The 21682-nt window shown below is 50.3% G+C and overlaps 1 protein-coding gene across 1 annotated transcript in view; it reads left to right on the plus strand.

Moving 5' to 3' along the window:
* PTCD3 (pentatricopeptide repeat domain 3) overlaps positions 1 to 12724 on the plus strand; it is a 310551-nt gene extending 297827 nt beyond the window's left edge. The window contains exon 24 of the mRNA XM_069632175.1: positions 12366 to 12724. Coding sequence (XP_069488276.1) covers positions 12366 to 12444 — 79 coding nt within the window. The 3' untranslated portion in view covers positions 12445 to 12724. The remainder of the gene's footprint in view (positions 1 to 12365) is intronic.
* The last annotated feature ends 8958 nt before the right edge of the window (positions 12725 to 21682 follow it).

The raw sequence follows: 21682 nt of genomic DNA on the forward strand, positions 1-21682 counted from the left end.
GGACTATGGGACCTTTTCCTGGACGATGGGCACTCCCTCTGCCTTTACTGCCTACATTTTGACCAAACGCACGTGGAGGAGACCTGTGCGTTCTGCAAGGATATAGTGCCTCGCTCCATGAAAGACCGTCGCAAGCGCCTCTCCAAGTGGCTCCAGATGAAGATCCCCAGGCAGCAAGCCTCACCCAGCAAGAGGAAATCTGAGCGGTCTTCTGAGACCTTTGAGGGTGCTCCGGACTAGGAGCTAGACTAGGAGCAGCAGGGCGGTGAGGAGCCAGAGGACATCACGCCACTGCTCCTGTTGCAGCCACCACAACAACCTCCACCACCATCAACTAGCCCCCGAGGAGAAGGAAGGCTTCCTGTACCAGCGCTGGGAGACCAAGAGGAAGACTGTGCTTTCTATCCCTCTTTTGGACGACATTGTGCCTCATGAAGAAGCAGTCCTTGGCCCCGGCGAAGAGGTAACAGTACGAGAAGTACAGGGTGCCGGACTCTGCACCCAAATGACAGCGAGGGAAGGAAGCTGGACGCCATGGGGAGGCTGGGGTCATCTCGTTGGCTGAAATGACGATCAAGGCGGCCAATGCCTTAGCCATCATGGCCCGTTATGACAGGGAGCTGTGGTTCAAGATCACTCCCCTCCGGGACTTCCATCCTGACGACAAGAGCGCAATCGCTGGAGATCCTGCAAGAAGGCATGGTGGCGTCGGACCATGCCATCAGTGTCCACTGACATCGCCGACACGGGTTTCTGTCAGATGGGCAACAGCGTTTGCCTTCGTCTACGAGGTTGGTTGAAGGCCACTATTTTACGCCAGGAAGTACAGTAGAGTGCGTTAGACACGCCCTTCGATGGGGACAACTTATTCTGCAAGACAGTGAACGTGTCTCTTCAGGCCATCAAGGCGGATACCGAGACGGCCTGGGCGTTGGCCACGCTCCAGCAGCAACTATAATATTATTATTATTATTATTATTATTAACTGCCCTCCTTTCGGGCCTCTGGAGGAAAGTCCCAGGGATACTACAAAGGTTTCGATGGTGATTAGTCATCCTATCGTCAACCGCCCTGATGTGGCTCAGGAAGCCTACAGGGGCCGCATCAAGTCCGGAGGAGGCCACCGTCATCGCCAAGGTCCCCAATTTGGCGCCCCCACAGCGAAGCAGGATTGAACCGGCTGCGACGTTGGGCCCCCATCTGCGCACCCTGGTGGGAGGCCTGCTGGCGAACTTTGTGAGCGTGTGTAAGTCCATTTCTCCAGCATGGGGTCTGGCATGGATTCACATGCTCATGAATATTCCCCGTCGTCAGGCCGGGAATCCTCGGTACAGAAAAAAATCAGTATCAGTTTAGTTTCTGATCTCTTTCTTAGTAGTAACCAATCACTGGTCTCTGGGTCATACCCATTGGCCCCCAGCCAATGACTGCCCTCACCCTAAGCCCCGCCTCCGGCAGCCACCCTCAGATTTTTACCGCACGTTCAAGTTTTGGGAGTCCTCGTGCTGTAGCTCTCGAGCTTTTGCTGCGTTTTCACGCTTTTTCAGGAGATTTTTCTTATTTTTCGGTTAAATAGAGCCTCAAGCTCCACCGTTTCTACATTCGATCAACGGGGATCCGTTTTGGAGTTTTCTACGCCCCTCAAGGGTGAAGATTTCGTCGAGTTACGCTTTTGGAGGATTCCAGAAGTTCTGAGGCCTACCCCGGACATGGCCCAGGAGAAAGGAAGCTCGACGACGGGGAAGCTGTTCAGGACCTGCCCTGGATGCCAGCTTCAGAATGTTTTCAAGGAGGACGAGCATTCGTTATGCCTCTACTGTCTCCATGAGGACAAGACGCATAAGGAGAAGGACTGTGCGTTTTGTGGGAACAGGTCGGAGCGGACCATGAAGGATTGCCTCCTCCGTCTCGCCAACTGGAGCGGTCTTCTAAGTCCTGTGAGGGTTCCCCGGCGGCCCGACAAAAGGCTAAGCACCGCGAGTCCGCGGGCACCGGGAGCGCCGAACGGTCAGGCTCCTTGGCTGCCAGGCAGGGCGCATCCTCCCCGGCGCCATCAACCACGAGCCAACGCTCTCGCTCGGGTAAGAGGAAGTCCGAGAACCCGGCGAAGCTTCTGGAGAGGCCCCGGTCGATCTCAGAGATTCCGGCAGAGGGGGAGCGAGACTCAGACCCTCCCCCCAAGGTGAAGGCCTCAAGCGTCCAGAAGGTGACGATGGCCTTAATTCACCCTGCTAAGACCTCGATTGAGGATGTCGCCGCGGCCCTGGCTCAGCCTGTGGAGGCTACACCAGTGGAGGCGCCCTCAGGATCCAGAGTCTCCCTGCCACCACGGAGGGAGTCTTTCAGGCCCATTGAGAAGACCCCCACGAAGTCCTCGTTGGAAAAGGTGGGGGAGGGGCTGGTGGCCATCGTGGATATGGACACGACCTCTGAAGAAGAGCTCATCGAAGTCGTGGAAGAAGCCCAGCCCATCGGGAGGATCCCGACGAGGGCGACGACGAGAGCGACGGTGTCGCCGACAAGGCTCCTCAAGAGCCCTCGCGCCCGTCGTTTCCGGCGCCGCAGGACACCTCGGCGGCCATTTTGTCAGCGATTCAGTCCTTATGCTCGGAGATAAGGACAAGGTTGCCCCTTCCCCCGACGGAGGTACCTGAGCCAGACCCGACGGGGGAACCAGAGCCAGGACCTTCGGAGAGTCCACCGCATAAGAGGAGGCGGCCGCATCCTACGCCACCTCTCCCACCTCTGCGGCCTGCTCTGCCTTCCCCCCGGTCTACTACCCACGGGGATGATACAGGCACGGACACGGCTACGACAGGTACAGATGACGACGGAGGCGACGACGGGCGTGTCCCTCGTCACCCCCTGCTCGGGCATCCCCGCCCGACGAGATTGGATCCTTTCATACCATGATTTCCAGGGCATCCGAGCTCTTCCAGCTCTGCCCAGAAGAGAAGGAAGGGTTCCTTTGCCAACGGCGCGAGGCTAAAAGGACGGCGGTCCTCGCCATACCGCTTCTTGATGACATCTGGGATGAGGGGCTCGCCCTCCCCAAGAACCCTGCCACAGCGCTGGCAAAGAGGGACCGGTACGAGAAGAAGTACCGGGTCCCCGATGCTGCCCCCTTGTGCCTTCGGGCGCAACCTACCCTGGATTCGGTCGTCTCGGCGGCGGCAAAGAAGAAAGCTGCGGGGGCATCGGCCTCGACATCAACTTCCCCGCCGGACGGCGAGGGCAGGAAGTTGGACACGATGGGACGGCAGATCATCTCATCCGCAGCGACGACTATCAAGGCGGCCAACGCCCTGGCTATCGTAGCCCGCTACGACAGGGAGTTGTGGTTCAAAATCGCCCCTCTGTTGGACGGACTTCCGGACGCCAAAAGGGCTGCGGCCCTTCAAATCCTACAGGAGGGTGAGATTGCTTCGGAAAAGGTGCCTCCAAGGGATCCGGCAGTGGCTCCTCCACGTACCACCAAGCGGCAAGATCTTCGTCCCAGGAAGCCTACAGGGGACGCGGCAAGTCAGGTGGTGCCCGGCGTCGTCGACAGGGATGTCAAGGAGGCAAGGCGGCCTCCAAACAAGATTGAACCGACCGTTGGGTCGGGCCCCCGCCGAAGCACCCCGGTGGGAGGCCGCCTGGCGAGGTTAGTCAGCGTGTGGGAGTCCATCTCCACCGACCGTTGGGTGCTGGACGCCCTGGCCCAAGGGACACCGAAAGTTCCTCAGGTTCGTGGTCCAAGGGCGGCACTACCAGTTCAAGGCCCTCCCGTTCGTATTGAAGTCGGCACCCAGGGTGTTCAGCAAGTGCCTCGCACCGGTGGCGGCGCAGCTGCGCCTACAGGGGATCCACGTCTACCCCTACCTGGACGACTGGCTCATCCGGGCAAGGACAAGGGAGCTCGCCGTGGAGCACACTGCGAAGACCGTCCAGCTGCTCACGGACCTGGGATTCTCCATCAACTTTCCAAAATCCCACCTGGTTCCGTCGCAAGTCGCCCTGTTTCTGGGAGCGGCTGGCCTCGCCGTCTGAGGAAAGGACCAGGACCATTCTGGCCAAGGTGCAGCGTCTGCTGGCCACGGACATGGCCAGGGTAAGATCTATCAAATCCCTCCTCGGGATGATGTCCGCCTGCATTTATCTGGTGCGCCTTTGCAGGCTTCGGATGCGCCCCGTACAAGAGTTCCTAGACGCCCGCTGGGTCCAGTCGACGGGCAGCTTCGAGGACAGGATCCCTCTAAACAAGACGTTCCGTCAGGCGATCCGGTGGTGGGGTACCCGCTCCCATCTGTCTGTGGGCACGAACTTTCAGACTCCAGCTCACCAGGTGACGGTGACGGACGCCTCCCTGGAAGGTTGGGGAGCGCACTCCGGAGATCTTCACGCAAGAGGCTTTTGGCTCCCGGAGGAGAAGTCTCTCCACATCAACATCTTGGAGCTCTGCGCAGTGTGCTGGGCCCTCAGATCCTTTCTTCCGTCCCTCAAGGGCAAGGTGGTGAGGATCTTCACCAACAACACCACCACGATGTTCTACATCCGGAAGCAGGGCGGAACCAGGTCCCCGGCCCTTTCCAAGGAAGCCCAGGATCTGTGGCATTGGGCCGTCGCCCAAGGGATGTTTCTGGTGCCTCTTCATCTGGCAGGAATAAAAAACACTATCGCCGACTCACTCAGCAGGGAGCTGCGCTCGTGCCACGAGTTGGAACTACGCCAGGATCAAGTGGATCGACTCTTCCGACGATGGGGCGAACCCCAAATCGATCTATTTGCGACGGCGACGAATTCCAAGTGTCAAAGGTTCGCCAGCAGGTTCCCCCAGCCGAGGACCATGGGCGATGCTTTCTCGTTCCCCTGGGACGGCCTATTTCTTTATGCGTTCCCTCCGCTGCCGTTGCTGCTCCGGCTCATCAACCAGCTCAAGAGGTCCCGGTGCAGGATGATCCTCGTCGCACCGGCGTGGCCGAGACAGAACTGGTTCCCGGACCTTCTGGACTTGTCAACGTCCCCACCAGTCAAGCTGTCGACGGACGCAGACCTTCTCTCCAGAGAAGGAGGCGCCATTCTTCACCACAACCCGGAGTCGCTTAACTTGCAGGCCTGGCTCCTGCAGCACTAGAGTTTGGAGGGTACGACATCCCGGCCGACTGCAGAGAGGTTCTTGCAAAGGCCAGGGCGTCCTCAACTCTCAAGTGCTACGGACATAAATGGAAGAGGTTCTCTGTCTGGTGCCGTGCACAGAAGATTAACCCTCTGTGGATTACGGCCCCTCAAGTACTGCTGTACCTACTGTCGCTGGCCAAAGCTGGACTGGCTCACACCTCCATCAAAATACATCTGGCTGCAATCTCCCGATATACCAGGACTACGGGACGGGCGTCCTTGTGGTCTCATCGCCTGGTGAAAGAATTCATGAAGGGACTATTCCGATCATTTCCGCTGGTGAAGGCTCCTGCCCCGGCGTGGGAGCTTAATGTGGTGCTGACCAGGCTCATGGGGGCCCCATTCGAGCCTATGCATTCGGCGCCTTTGAAGTTCCTGTCATGGAAGAAAGCTTTCCTCGTGGCCATCACCTCCGCACGACGAGTGGGAGAGATCCAGGCCCTATCTTGCAAGCCTCCATACTTGACTTTTCATGACACGAGGGTGGTGCTGAGGACACACCCCTCCTTTATGCCCAAGGTGCCGTCGGACTTCCACCTCAACGAGCCCTTGGTGTTGCCAGTTTTCTTCCCATCGCCTTCGTCGCCGGCCGAGAGGACTTTGCACTCGCTGGATGTAGCTAGAGCGCTGAAGTTCTACATGGAACGCACAAAGAGTTTTCGGAAGACGTCACAGCTGTTTGTAAACTTTGGGACTGTGAATCAAGGGAAGGCTCTCTCGAAGACTTCCATTTCCAGATGGCTCTCCGGCTGCATCATGCACTCACCGGTTGGCAAACCGACCGCTGCCCGGCCGTCCGAGACCCCATTCGACCAGAGCGATCGCTGCTACCACAGCGTTCCTGTATGGTGTGCCCCTGCTGGACATCTGAAGGGCTGCGACGTGGAGGTCGACGCACACCTTCACAAGATTCTACTGCGTCGATCGGGACTCCAGGGAGGAGTCCAGGGTCGGCCAAGCAGTGCTGCGCAACCTGTTCGCCTAAGGTGAGCCTGGTGAGGAGGTAAGAGTTGCTTAATGTTGAGTTGTATTGCTTAATGTTGAGCCTGTTGCCACCTCCCGTGGTTGTGCATGTGTGTACTGCTATGTATTCTCTTATTCATGAGCATGTGAATCCATGCCAGACCCCATGCTGGAGAAGGAACAAGTTACTTACCTGTAACTGTTGTTCTCCAGCATGGGTCTGGCATGGATTCACATGCGAACCCTCCCGCCTACCCCTCTGCGGCTCTTCACTTGGTCATACTGCCACTTTACGTGCTACCAAATCTGAGGATGGCTGCCGGAGGCGGGGCTTAGGGAGAGGGCAGTCATTGGCTGGGGGCAGTATGACCCAGAGACCAGTAATTGGTTACTACTAAGAAAGACATATCAGAAACGAAACTGATACTGATCTTTTTCTATACCGAGGATTCCCAGCCTGACGACGGGGAATATTCATGAGCATATGAATCCATGCCAGACCCATGCTGGAGAACAACAGTTACAGGTAAGTAACTTGTTCCCTCTGACAGTTGGGTGCTGGACGCCCTGGCCCACGGGCACACCCTGGAATTTCAACAGAAGTGCCTGCGCATTCCACCGGTGGCCAGGAAGCAAAACCACGTCCCTCAACTTCTGCTGGAGGTATGGGCCATGCTGAAGAAGGGCGCCATAGAACTCGTCCCAAAAAGGGTCCAGGGCTCCCGGTACTTCCTTGTCAGAAAGAAGACTGATGGTTGGAGAACGATACTAGACCTCCACCGCCTCAACAAGTAAATCAGGTCCCAGAAGTTTCGGATGGTCACCCTTCAGCACGTCCTGGGACAACTGGAAGAAGGGGATTTCCTATTGTCGCTGGACCTGGAGGATGCTTATTTCCACATCCCCATTCACAAGGAACACTGCAAGTTTCGGCGCTCCGTGGTCCAAGGGCAGCATTACAAATTCGAGGCCCTTCCCTTCGGATTGAAGTCAGCACCAAGGGTTTTCACCAAGTATCTGGTGCCAGTTGCGGCGCAGTTGTGCCTGCAGGGAATTCAAGTCTACCCCTACCTGGACGATTGGCTCATCCACACGTGCTGTTTCTGGGGTCCCGGCTCAACAGTGTTGTCTGGCGTCGCCGTCTGAGGAGAGAATAGCGGCCATCCTAGGCAAGGTACAACGGATGTTGACCCTGAAGATCGCATGGATGAGGTCCATCTAGTCCCTCCTCAGCATGATGATGTCATGCATTGACCTTGTGTGCCTGTGCAGGCTGCAGAAGGGACCGCTGCAGGAGTTCCTCGATGCCCGTTTGATCCAGTCATCGGTAAGCTTTGCGGACAAGATCACCCTCAGAGTTTTTGTTGAGCAATTCGGTGGTGAGGTTTCCGCATCTGTCAGCGGGCACGGATTTCCAGACCCCCATCCCCTCTTGTCAGACGGTCATGACGGACGCATCCCTGGAGGGATTGGGTGCACACACCGGTCATCTCCACGCAAGAGGCCTGTGGCTACCGGAGGAGAAGTCCTTGCACATCAACGTTCTGGAGTTACGGGCTATGTTTTGGGCCCTCAAGTCTTTCCTTCCGTCCCTCGACTGGCAAAGTGGTGCAGATTTTCAGACAACACCACCATGATGTTTTACATTTGCAAGCAAGGGGGCACCAGATCCCCAGCGCTCTCCAAAGAGGCGCGGGACTTATGGCAATGGGTCGTCGCACAGGCGATGTTACTCGTTCCATTTCATCTGGCAGGAGTGAAGAACACCTTGGCCCACTCGCTCAGCAGGGAACTGCGCTCGTGCCACAAGTGGGAGCTTCAGCAGGACCAAGTGGATCTTCTATTCTGACGATGGGGCAATTCCCAGATCGATCTGTTTGCGATAGCGACGAACATCAAGTGCCGGAGGTTCGGCAGCAGGTTTCCCCAGCTAGGGTGCATGGGGGATGCATTCTCCTTCCCCTGGGACAGCCTGTACCTCTATGCGTTGCCCCTGTTGCTTCTGCGACTCATCAACTCAGACGGTCCCGGTGCAGGATGATTCTCATTGCACCGGCGTGGCCGAGGCAGATATGGTACCTGGACCTTCTAGACATGTCAGCGTCCCCTCCAGTCAAGCTTCCGGTGGACGCAGATCTTCTCGCCAGGGAAGGATGCGCGATTCTGCACCACGACCCAGGGTCGCTGAACTTGCAGGGGTGGCGCTAGAAGTGGTGGATACGATCTTCTGGCGGACTGCAAGGAAGTGCTTGCCAAGGTCAGGGCTACGTCTACACTGAAATGCTACGGACATAAGTGAAAGAGGTTCGCCGCCTGGTGCCGCACACAGAAACTTGACCCTCTACGGATTACAGCTCCGCAGGTACTGCCGTATTTACTGTTGTTGGCCAGGGCAGGGTTGGCTCATGCTTCCATCAAGATTCATCTGGCGGCTATCTCCCGCTACACCAGAACTCTGAGGTGGTCGTCGTTACGGTCACATACCGCCTGGTCAAGGAATTCATTGAAGGACTCTTCTGTTCGTTCCGGTGAAGGCTCCTACTCCAGCGTGGGAGCTCAATGTGGTGCTGACCAGGCTCATGGGTCCCCCGTTCAAGCCTATGCATTCGGGACCGCTGAAGTTTTTATCGTAGGATACAGCGTTTCTTGTGGCCATAACCGCCGCACGATCCAGGCCCTCTCTTGTAAACCACCTTACTTGATATTCCACGAGACGAGGGTGGTGCTACGGACGCACCCCTCTTTCATAATAATGATAATTTAGCATTTATATAGCGCTACGAACCCTCAGGCATCTGAGCGCTGCTTATTACCCACGGTGTGTGGTGCTCATTTATTGACCTTGGAAGGATGAGTTTGGCCCTGCTGGGATTCGAACCTACATCAGCAGGCTCTGCACGGATGTCAAAGCAGGCATTCCTACTTGCTGTGCTATCGGACCAAGGTGCCGTCGGACTTCCATCTGAACGAGCCCTTGGTGTTAACTGTTTTCTTCCCGTTGCCGGCTGAGAGGACTTTGCACTTGCTGGATGTGGCTAGAGCGCTGAAGTTCTACGTGGACCGCACAAAGTGTTTTCGGAGGACATAACAGCTGTTTGTGAACTTTGGCCCTGTGAACCAAGGAAAGGCCCTCTCCAACGCTTCCATTTCTAGGTGGCTCTCTGGCTGCATGACCCATTGTCACTGGTTGGCGAACCGGCCGTTGCCTGGCCGTCCGAGAGCCCATTCCACCAGAGCAATCGCTGCAACTATGGCGTTCCTGTCTGGTGCCCCTGCTGAACATCTGCAGGGCTGCTACGTGGAAGTCGACGCACACCTTCACGAAATTCTACTGCGTCGACTGGGATTCCAGGGACGAGTCCAGAGTTGGCCAAGCAGTGCTACGCAACCTGTTTGCTTGAAGGTGAGCCTGGTGAGGAGGTAAGAGATGCTTAATGTTGAGCCTTGCCACCTCCCGTGGTTGTGCATGTGTGTACTGCTATGCATTCTTTATTCATGAGCATGTGAATCCATGCCTGACCCCATGTTGGAGAAGGAACAAGTTACTTACCTGTAACTGTTGTTCTCCAGCATGGGTCTGGCATTGATTCACATGCGAACCCTCCCTCCAACCCCTCTGCGGTTCTTCTCTTGGTCCTACTGCCACTTTACCTGCTACCAAATCTGAAGATGGCTGCCAGAGGAGGGCTTAGGTAGAGGGCAGTCATTGACTGGGGGCAGTATGACCCAGAGACCAGTGATTGGTTACTACTAAGAAAGACAGATCAGAAACGAAACTGATACTGATTTTTTTTCTTTACTGAGGATTCCCAGCCTGACTTGGAATATTCATGAGCATGTGAATCCATGCCAGACCCATGCTGGAGAACAAGTTACCGGCAAGTAACTTGTAACTTTCTAGACCCAGCACACGCTATTTTACAATAGGTTGCTGAAGGGGTTACCTAGTATCCCCTTTTGGCTAGCTTCTCAAATAACATTTTTGTTACCCTTTCCTCACTGAATGGCTGGTGGCAGTGGTATCGTTTTTACTACCATGGTGTGCAATTACAGCGGGCTGCAGTAAAGCACCCAATGGTGCAATTTTTGTCAAAATGGCCCCGGTCTTCTTTTTTTGCCGTTTCTTTTTGGGAAAGGTCCTTGAGGGAGGTTCCCAAAACTCCCTGTGCTTAGTCTCCTAGGAGATCCAAATGCACTCTGTAATGATTGGCCGGCTGACTGTCCCTCAGGGAAAGCCTCCCTGCTGGGTGATTGACAGCTAGACTGGAATGAAAGTGAGAGAACTGAATAAAAAGTGAGGCTTTTTGGCTTGGAAGGCAGTCAACCACTGAATAAAGGAATCCGAATAAGAACTTGGAAGAGACCTGCTGCAACTCCTGGACCGTTGGTTTGCCCAGTGAAGCCCTGCTGCTGTGCTGAAACGCCAAGTCTGCATCGACAGAGAAGCAAGCCCCTGCAAGGGCGACTTCTCCCCTTGAGTTGGTGGGACCAATCAACTCCAGAGTAAGCCACCTGGACATCCTTCTCGGAGCTGGTTGAATTTCTACAGAGTTGTTGCTGGAAACCATAGGGTCAGGGAGAGGAACACCAGTTTGTGTGCGTTGCTTTTAAGTTGGCCAAGAGCTCCAGGAATATCCTCCAGACTCACAGGAAGCAGACATGACTGGGCCTGAGCCCCCTCAACAGAGTGCAGGACCCCAGAAGCAAGGAAAGTCCATCTAGACAGCCTGGAACCGCAGTGTTGCTATTTGCGGTAGACTCGAGGAGCTGAAACACTTAACAGCCACTGAAAGTGAAGTTTGCCGGTTGCAAGTGCAGGAGTCCCCCGACGTCCTCCCTCTTGTCCCCACGACTGAGGCCTTGGAACAGTGAGATCTGCAGAGCTGCACAGGAACAGGAGCCATCTGCTGCATCTTTTCTTCATTTTAAAAGTACTGTACAAAGTCTAAGAGAACTTACCTCTTGCTGTAGAGTTGCTTGCATCTTCTACTAGTCACAAGTCTACTTGTGGCCCTACATTGATTCATCTTTTTCTCCAAAGATTTCTGAAACCTTGTGCAAAGACTTTTCTACTTACCTTCAAAGAAGTGCTTCAGCCCATCTAGACTTTGGCTTAGCCTGTGTTAACTGAATGACTCTTATTAGGGGATCTGAAAGTATTTGCCTGCTTAAGAAATATTTGTGATATCTTGTTTGCTCTAGTAATCTTTCCCTTTGGACTTACTCTTAACTAATTCTGAATGTCAACATCAATTGCTAGGGTGCTATTGACAATGTATTACTGTCACCTGTGGGTGTAGGTCTCTGCTGTATGCCATCCCAAATGGGTATTTACTGATTCTGAACTTAAGAGTGTATAGTTTTGAAGTATATTTGTGTGGTGTTTTACAGTGCTCCCTTCTGAAGGCTTACATTAACTGACTAGTAAATTAATAAAACAATTATCAAGAAACCCTGTGTGTAATTGTTTGCTTTAATACTTGCCACTGTGAATCTCTAACTCCCATAGAGCTCACATTGACCCCTCTTGAGAAGAACCTGGCTACTCGTCCACACTACCAACCTGTGTAGTACGGACATGTTCCAAAGGTTAGGTTGCTATTGCCAGGAGGTCAGGGTTGTTGTAGTGCACCCTAAGGATACTGCATACAATCGTGCCCAACTGCCATCAGCCGCTTAGGTTTGTCTTACTGTAACTATAAAAGTCACTGGAGCAGTGGGAAAGGAGTTAGTGTATCCCCTTAGCATTCCACTTAAGGTTGTGTGCGCTGATCCCACAAAAGAAAAAAGAAAGATGAGCAAGATAAAAAGTATCCTACTATCTTAGAACAGTAGTTCTTATGGGGAAACAAACATAAAATAAAAAGGAAAAGACCAAGAGACCCCAGCCTGCAACACTGCACATAGGATGCTGTGAGCTGCAAAAATCTATTACAGATGCCTGTAGATGCTTGGGGGAAAGCATGACTCCATTAAGGTGAAGAAAAAAAATTACAGAAGCAGTAATAAAAGCAGGGTTGCCAAGTTAGAGCAAAGACTGGGGATTTTTTGATGTTTTCTGCTAAGTGAGTGGAGCTTTTTACTAGAGTCCAGCAAAAGTGCTGGGGGGTCCCTCATTGAGGGGAATTGGCACAAGAAATGAATATTCTTCCTAACAATGAAATTTTTTGTTTGTTTTCTAGATATGTATAAACTTCTGTTTTTCTGGCCTACTGGTGATAATCCTGCATTGTCTTTTGCAGAAAGATTTTAGAGGAATTGGAGTCCCTGAACAGTGACAGTGACAGCAGTGACAGCGAGACTGAACATGAAGAAAAATGACATAGAGTATTTGTCCACCTAATAAGGAAATTAATGTCAAATGGAAATAATACTGCTTTAGTAGCCTGTATGCGAATTTAATATATGTAGAAAGTTAACTTCGATAGCATCCCATAAGCAACTGCAATCTCTTCACCAATTGGACTTCTTTGTAGCTTGATGTTGTTTTTGCTTTGTTAAAATGTCATTCAGATAGACATAAAGCTGTTTTTTTGTTTTGTTTAGCAATAAATGTGCAAAGTGCTCTTTATATAATAAATTATGATCTTTGTCCTGTGCACCCAATGTTCTGGTCTTTTATATTGCATTGATTCTACTGAAAATCATCTTCTCCAGCATGGGGTCTGGCATGGATTCACATGCTCATGAATATTCCCTGTCAGGGTGGGAATCCTTGGTGAAGAAAAAATGTTTGTTTCACTTCTGAACTGTCTTTTTCCTAACAACCAATCACTGGTCTCTGGGTCATACTACCCCCCAGCCAATGACTGCCCTCTACCTAAGCCCGTCCTCTGGCACATCTTCAGATTTTTACCACACGTTAGAGTGGTTGGAGTCCTTGTGATTAGCTCTTGGGCTTTTTACTGCGTTTCTTTTTAATAATAATAATTTATTTATTGTGTTATAGTTTAAATTTATAAACTTTACACAAGAAAGAAAATAGAATCAACAATAAATAGCATATGAATAAAATAATAAAATACATATATACTTTTATTTTTTTTATTTTTTATTTTTTTTTTGCATGCACCTCTAAAGGGTTAAGCCCAATCTTATTTCCACTTGTAGCCAGATAGTATATAGGGCTGTCAATACACGTAAACTATTCGAATTAAGGCAATGATGCCAGAACAAGGCGTCCCCAATATGCATTATTTCATGTACATGGCTACCAAGGAGGGGTGAATATATGCTGGCCATCATCAAGCATTCCGTCAACACATGTTTTGCCGTCTCCAACTGCTTTTGTTTTTTACATAGACGGCAGCTGCGATCCTCTACGGCAATCCTGTCTTTTCTCCCCGTATTGCTAAGAGTGGGGAGTTGTTCAAGCCTGAGTAGCAATATGAACCGTCTGAGTCTTACAGATGGACAAATATTTAGGTATCTCTGGGGTTTCCTAAAATCAAATAATCTATATTGCACGAATTGGAAGCTGCTCAGACTTTTAAGATGTTTAAAGTTCTCCAGCCAGTCCCAGAGGTCGACACATTTACACAGTGCTCTATTTACCTTCTCCGAGTATTTGCCATCTCTGGGACGCCAGCCTATTTCGGAGAACAAGTCGTTCATCTGGTCAGTGATTGAACAGGTCAGCCCTTCCTTCTCAATTTCTTGATTAACCGCTGTTAATAGTCCATTAGTTGTATCTCGGGTCATTCTGAGATATAGCGAGGCCTTTTTCTTAAGTACTGAAGCCTTTAAGGAGGTTAGTCCCAGTTCTAATCTGATAATGGCCATAGGAACCGAGGGAGGCAGTCCAAGAACACGTCGCCAGAATTTGCCCTCTAGTATCTGCAGCCATTTTAGATCAGACTCTAATAAAGCATCCAGGCCGTATATTATCGCCGGAGCAAAGACCTGAATATAGATTTGTCGTGTCCCCCATAGTGAGAATCCGCCTTGTCTGACCGTAAATCTGTGGAACAGCGCGGTCAACTGCGCAGCTTTAATACGACGTGTTTGTTTACATGTCATGTAATCCCCATTATTTTCAAAGTCTATTCCTAAGTAACAATAATGAGGGACATATACTATATTTACAGCCCCTACTGTTAGTTGGACTCGCGTGACCTTTTTTTTTGTATATCTCATGATCTTGGTTTTGCCTAAATTAATGCTCAGACCGTTCCTTTCAGCATATTCCCATATTGCAGCCGCAGATCTTCTCATCCCGCTAATGGTGTGATCAAATATCACTAGGTCGTTTGCGTATGCTAAAACTGGGCAGCTTGCTTTCCCCATCTTTGGCGGGCAATTGCTAACCTTATTTAATGCATCTGGGATGTCGTACACATATAAATTATATATTAAAGGTGCAGTTACGCATCCTTGCTTAACCCCTCTATTTTGTATGACACTTTGCGTTGTATGGCCTTCTTGGTCTAATTTCAATTTAACTGTGTTATTTAAATGCAGAAGTTTTAGATAATAAATAAGGCCATACGGACAACCCATAGAGTGCAATTTATTCCACAATCGACTACGAGGTATCGAATCAAATGCCGCCGTGAAATCTATATATAATGCATAGAGCGGAGCCGATCCACTTCTCAACGCTCTGGTTCGTAACATGTCCATTATCAAGATATTATGGGCCGTAGAGTATCCTTGTCTGAACCCACTTTGAAATGAGGCAATATTCCCTTATTTTCTGCCCAAGATTGTAACTCATTGAGCAGAAGTAATGCAAATATCTTTCCAGTCGCATCTAGCATAGAAAGCAATCTATAGTTGCTAGGGTCGGATCTATTGCCCTTTTTATAGACTGGAATTAATATTGCAGTCTGCCAGGAATAGGGTATATTGCCCATCTTTAATACTTTCTGGAATAGGATGTTTAGTAAGTTTGCCCAGAACTCTGGGTACGCTTTCATGGTAATATTTGCCAGCCCGTTGGGTCCCGGTGCTCTTGATGATTTTATCTCTTTGATTTTATTCAAGATAAGTTCATATGTTATGGGGAATGGGGCCTCACTAGGAGGGCTGCCCAGCATTGGTACTTTCTCACCCACCATATTTCTATCTTCCAGAAATTTGACCCATACTCTTTCTTCGATAGGGTTAACTAGTGCCCCCTTCTGTATACCTTGAGCCTCACTCAGGAGGGACCAGATGTTACGGGTTTTCCCTTCGCAAATTGTCTTCACCAATTTCTGTGATGAGAGAACCTTATCCCCCCTATTTTTCTTCTTAATGGCCGCTCTATATTTATTTTTAATTACTCTGATTGTTTGATAGTATTGCTCTCCCGGGAACATTGTTCTCTTGGCCTTACGTAGATCAGCTCTAAGATTACGTTTGAGGTCTCTGATTATTTTATCGTGAGGTAACTTATTTCCCTTACAGGTCATCATATGACCCATAGGGGCTGCCGCATGTTTGCCTGAGAAAGCACTTATCCAGTCCTCTATGGAGTTGATGGTCATAGTATTAAATTTATGGAGCTCACAAGGCTCTACCACTCTTAGGGTTTCTACCGCAAGTGCAATATTCCTCTCTGACCACGAAATCCTAGTGCCTGCATTATTAACTTTTACAATTCCCGTATTGCTAAATGGGGGTTGAGTTCGAATATTACTCATCGTGCATTTTAAGGCATGATGATCACTCCAGTCATTGGGCAGGACGATCAGATCTTCAATCTGTTCTTGTAACCCCGGGCAAATAAATACGTAGTCCAACGTACTACACGAGGCACCGTTTGACCAGGTATGTTGTCCAGGGTAATCACTTGCCGTTCTGCCATTCAGCATTATCATGTCCCAGGAGTCAAACAGATATTCCCATGCGTTGCCCTCCCGATCTTGTTTTTTATTATGAAGCATAGCTCCTTTTTCTTTCAAATTAGTGTTCTGTGTTTTGCACACCCGACCGTTCATGTGGCAGTTGAAGTCACCCATGACCATTATTCCCAAATTGGTAGTAGCAGGTGACCAGTTTGCCAGCAGATCCTGCAAGGCATCTTGTAATTGTTCACTCAGCGTTCCTCCTGGCGGACTGTTATATATTTACCAGCAGAAGAGAACCTATAGGATCTTTGCCATCGAATAGCACTTAAACTGCAAGTAAGTTGTTCCCCCAGTTGCAGTCGATCTGCCTGGACCCCCAAGTGTTAATCACTCCAATAGCCAGGCCACCAAAAGGCCTGCCTTTCTCTCCTCTTTTGGCTGCTGCATGATACATCGTAAAACCATCTAGTACCAAAGGGTCAAGTGCCCAGGTCTCTTGTAGGGAAAAACAGCAGCATTTATCGAGCATCCCCGTGGAACCCTCCGATGAAAGTAGATGGGAGAAACCCCGACAATTCCACGATACAACAGAGAGGTATCATGGTTTCCTTAAGATCTCGGGAAGAGCATCAGCCAGCCATTTCAGTGCTCGTCGTACCTCAGACGCTTCCATTTCCTTATCAGTCTCCATATTAGAGCAAGATGTTGTATTTGTAGTGACAGTGATCTCTTCCTCCCTACAGCTGAGATCTATATCATTTATGTCGACATCCACTTCCACGTCTACTGATTTTAATTCCTCTTTATACTTTCTTAGCAGCTCCGCGGTGGCCACAAATTTACAATGAAGGGCGGAAACATTAGGGTTCGGACCTTTCAGAGGTTCTACAAATTGAAAGTCGTCTGAGATTAGCACCCGCAGTTGAGGGACCGAGTATAGTCTTATCAAGAGCTCTGATCGTGATAACCATTTGTTAACCTTGCTCTGATAAAGGTTCTTAATCAGGCATATACGGCTGCCTTTCTTCTCCTTTTTATCAGCCAACGTGGCTATTGCTTCAGAAAGTGGATCTTCATTAACTGTCAGATTACTTGTAGGCATGGCTATGTCTACTATGGATCCATGACTTACTTCCGCATCTTCCAGGGGGTCAGTTCTTTCTTCGCTTTCCCCTGCGGGGCCCTGTTCGGAGAGTAACCAACTGGTCAGGTATCCATCTCGAGTGGCCTTTCTCTTCTTGGCTCTTGCTATTCTTTTCCTGCTCTTCTTAGTAGTAATTTCCCCCTCGTTCTTCTCTGTCCTTGCTGGTTGTATGGCACTGTCCCTTTTGCCCTTGTTTGTTTTCTTTGCCAGTCTCTTCTGTTTTTTAGAAAAGTATGGATCGGGTCTGTGTCTCTCCTCCTCCGATTCAGATTTTTGTCGCTCTTCAATATCACTTGTTATATGGATTGCCTCGGATAGATTTGCCTCCGCTTCTTCAACAGAGTTCGTTCTCTCCTTGTTACCCCCGAGGAGGATATCCATGTTGGTCAAAATTCGCCCCGACATTTTCAACAAGATCCTGAGAGCAAATTGAAGTGAGGCTACCGAAGCCTGTATCTCGGCGATTCCGGCGGCCCCTGTACATGTTTTGTCATTAGTCAATTGCTTCATCTGGATCGTCTTCCATTGAGGCAAATACCAAGTTAGGTGATGTAGAGAGTCTCTCAATGCCCACTCCCACCTTAGGGGTCCCTGGCTGTAAGGTTCTTGAATTATCTATTGATAGTCCGCTATTATTATCCGATCTTGCTACGGGTAATGGCGTCATATTTCTCTGGATACTTAGACATAATTCTAATAGAGAGTTATTGTCAATGTCTTCAACATTTGAGCTACTCAATAGGGGGTTTTCATGTTGATCGGGAATTTCTTCTTCAACTATAGTTGAATTTATTTCTCGAGGGGGGAAAAATGAGGTGATTGCACCTTGCTTGATTGTAGGATTTGTTTTCGCTTTTGCTGGCAGCTTTTCCATATCAACCTTTGAATTAGCAGGGCCCCAAGCCGCTGTTCTTGACTTGGTTTGCCTTAGATTGTATGTAGAGTGGCTCGGGTTCTGGTCTAGTTGCATTAAGAGTGCTACGCGTAGCCTCACTGCAGCTGCCCGATCCGCTTGTTACGGCAGCTTTCAGTTTACCGAGTTCACGTAACTGTTTTTCAATGCTACACACTGTGAGTGTACTATACCTGGATCAAAGGCCTCAGCCCGCAGTCTCCAAGTAATGACCACTTAGATTAAGGTTAAATTATACAGTGGCGTAATGGAAGTCAACCATGCGGTGGGCCAGGCCACGTTTTGTGGTTCCAACCGTACACCAACGGCCTCAGGACTCAAAGTTAGCCCCCGTCCTAAGGTGCTCCTACGCCAATTTCTGATGTCCGTGTTGTGGGACTAGTCCGCACAATCTAAGGCTCTCATATTTTCAAACCTTTAGGCGGCTACTGACAATGATGCCACGTTTGGGGGTGGGCAGGGGAGTTAATGACACGGTGTTTGAGGTTACCGTAATCCAGACCCAGCAGGGAGCGCAATCCCGCGCCCTTGCACCCGCTTTCAGTAGGTCAGTCCAGTCTCACCCGCTGGCTCCACGGACCACTGAAGCCCCCACCCGGGCCCCCAACCGCCGGACTGGATATGGCCCGAGGCCTAGAGTGGGTTCACCCACAGGGTCCCTGTGTTCTCACCAGCGTAGCACTTCTCCGTGTTGCACTTCTTAGGTAGTCCAGGCAAACCAGGCAGCACCGCGCAGGACCCGATGCCCGACTGCCTCGTTTCGTCCGTCCGGCGACTCTCAAGGCTCGCTCGCTGGCTCTCTCCTCGCTCCTCTGTTCCGCCGATACTCCGCCGACGCTAGAGGAAAGGACCCAAAGAAACACTCGCAACGTGTCAAGCAGCACCCCTCTCTCTCCGTAATCCGATAGAGGCCGCTTCCGACACTTTACTGCGTTTCGCTTTTTCTTAGAGTTTACTCTATTTTTCCGGTCAATCGAGCTTCAAGCTCCATCGATCCGTCATCTGACTAACAGTTTTTCAGAACTTTCTAAGCCCCTCAAGGGGGATTTTTCATCGAGTTCCCTTCTTGGAGGATTCCGGAAGATTCTTTAAGGCCTACTCAGCGTGGACACAGCTGAAGATAAAGGAGACTCGACGCCTGTGTTCTGGATCTGCCCTGGATGTGGACTACGGAAACTTTTCCTGGACGATGGGCCCTCCCTGTGCCTTTACTGCCTACATTCCGAGCAAACGCGTGTGCCTTTTGGACGGGCTCCTGGGCAGCCAGGTCGGGAACAGCATCTCTGGCACCTTCGACCACGAGCCAAAGCTCCGGGTCAGCGAAGAAGAGGACGTCAGACCATCCGGGTAAACTTCTGGAAAAGTCCCAATCGACTCAGACGGAGAAAGCCAAGGGGAGCGGGGCGCTGACCCATTGTTAGGGAGAATTCTTATTTATGGCTAATTTCCCTCACCTAGTGAGTCCCCCAGCAACTTTGCTGGACTTCTGGAGTTTATTTTTTCCACTTGGTAAGAGTGAGAGCTTTTCCTCCACTCTTACCTGGGTTTTGCTATGTGTTTCTACCTGTTTTTGTGATTGTGGACTCTGAAGTACACCACTTCAGTAGCCCCCTTCTTTTTGTGTCACACGGCACCTTCAGTGCCGTGGCACAGGGTTGTCTTTGAGACTTCCCCCGACTCCATTTCTGAGGCGACTACTGTCCCCCAGAAAAGGGTAAAGTTACCATTAACTTTACTTAGTCAATCTACCACAGATCCAGTACACCCCATCTTCCAAGGAGTACTGGAAAGGGTTAACTCGTATCCCTTTTTATCTGTACCTCCTAGAACATTGTTTCGCTCTTTTAACATTTAGACTTGGCTGGTGGCAGTGGTATCTACCCTAACTTTTCTACCGTGATTATATTAGATAAACGTGGTACTGTTCTTGGCTATTATATTAGCCTCGAACATAAACCCGCTAGACCAAATCATCCTTCTCTTGGCTCCGATTGGGTTTATTCGCCATTTCTTTTTGTTAAAGTCCTTCTTGTGTTTTACTTTGCGTGGCAAACTAGGTTAATCTTCTTTGTTCACTGTCTTTTGGCGGGTTTGTGCCCAGAAGCCCTCCTCAAGGCGCCTGGGTGTCTAGGTGGGCTGAATGTGAGGGAGGGGTGTAGTCACCCCCTGCACAGGGTATCCTAGGAAACCCAAGTCGCACTTTGTCCTGATTTGTCAGGGTAGTTGTCCAGGCTGGACAACCCCCCTGCTGGGTGATTGACAGCCAGGCTGTGTGAATGGGGGTTTTCACATAAAAGGCAGGTCTCTTGGGCTAGAAGTCAGAGTCGCCACTGGAACTAAATGGAACCGAAGAGAAGCGGTGAGAATGACGGCTGCTGCAACTACCCAGTCCCGGTGAAGCCCTGCTGCAGTCCTGAGCTATCTGCCCTTCAACGACTCAGAGAAGATCCAGCCTGGAGTCTTCTTCCCTTGAGCTTGGTGGGTATAACCAGCTCATCTTCTACAGCCAGAGGATCCTCTTCCGTGGTCGAAATCGCTGCACACTGCTGTAGTGGTCTGGATAGCCACCTCAAGAGCCTCTCCTGTTTTTAAGGAGCGCACCTTTTTATTCCCTGTCGCTGCTGTCGGCCTCATCCCTGTGTGGTGCAGACCCTCTTCAGACGTCCTCCTTCTCGACAAAGCTCCAGGAATCGTGGGTGTGCGGGAAACCAACAGGAACAACTGCCAGGGCACCAGCTGCACCATTGGAACAAGGTACTGTGTTCTGTTGAGGAAACTGGGTGAATCCCTTTCTTCTTCATTTCCAAGGCTTGCCCTCGTCTTCCCTCCTTCTTATAACTTTTGCTTCCGAACATTGACAATATCAAAGTACTTTTGGCTACGTTAAATCATGAACTGTCGGACCGTGTGATCTTCGGCAACTGGCCCCGGTAGCATTTCATGTCACGGATACGCGTTTGTTTAGTAGACCGAACTGTCAAAAAGTGATCGCAATCGTATTCGCGGTAATGTGTTTTTGTGCCTAACACCGGTTCATTCCAACACAGGGTACTTACCTTGAGACTTACTGTACAAAGTGAATTGGTTAGTTGTAGTAGTTGTTTTTTATTAGTATTTTATAGAAGTGTTGTGTTTTATAACGAATGGTTTAAAAATAAATGTACTTATATTTTTCTACCTGAAACCTTGAGTCAGTGTTTGCTTGAGTCACAGTGATTGTGGTCCCTTTGTGTAATCTCTGCTACTGCTCATATACTCTTGAGATGAGCCTGGCTGCTCCGCCACTGCTACCCCTCTGACATAGTAGTACAGGCTTATACCAAAGGTAAAACTTGTATCACCACCTGTAGCCTTAATTGTGTGTAGTGGTCCCTAAGGGCACTGCACAGGATTCTGCTTAACACCCCTCCCCCATTGTGAAGGCCTAGAGCACGTCCAAGGTCGTGAAGGCCCAGGTTCACCAGACAATCTTACCTTGAAGGAGTGGTGGCGCACCTAGGGAAGGCCGCAGAATGTTAGGCAGAATCCTGGGCAGTGCCCTTAGGGACCAATGCACAAGATTAAGACTACAGGTGGTAGTATAATTTCATCTTTGGTACAAGCCTGTACTACAGAGTGGTAGCAGTAGCGGAGCAGCCAGACTTATCTCAAGAGCAAATGAGCAGTAGTAGAGATTACACAAAGGATTACAATCACTGTGACTCAAGCAAACACTGACTCAAGGTTTCT

The sequence above is a fragment of the Ambystoma mexicanum genome, chromosome 6q, assembly GCF_040938575.1.
Source record: "Ambystoma mexicanum isolate Mex_15411 chromosome 6q, UKY_AmexF1_1, whole genome shotgun sequence".
Lineage (NCBI taxonomy): Eukaryota > Metazoa > Chordata > Amphibia > Caudata > Ambystomatidae > Ambystoma > Ambystoma mexicanum.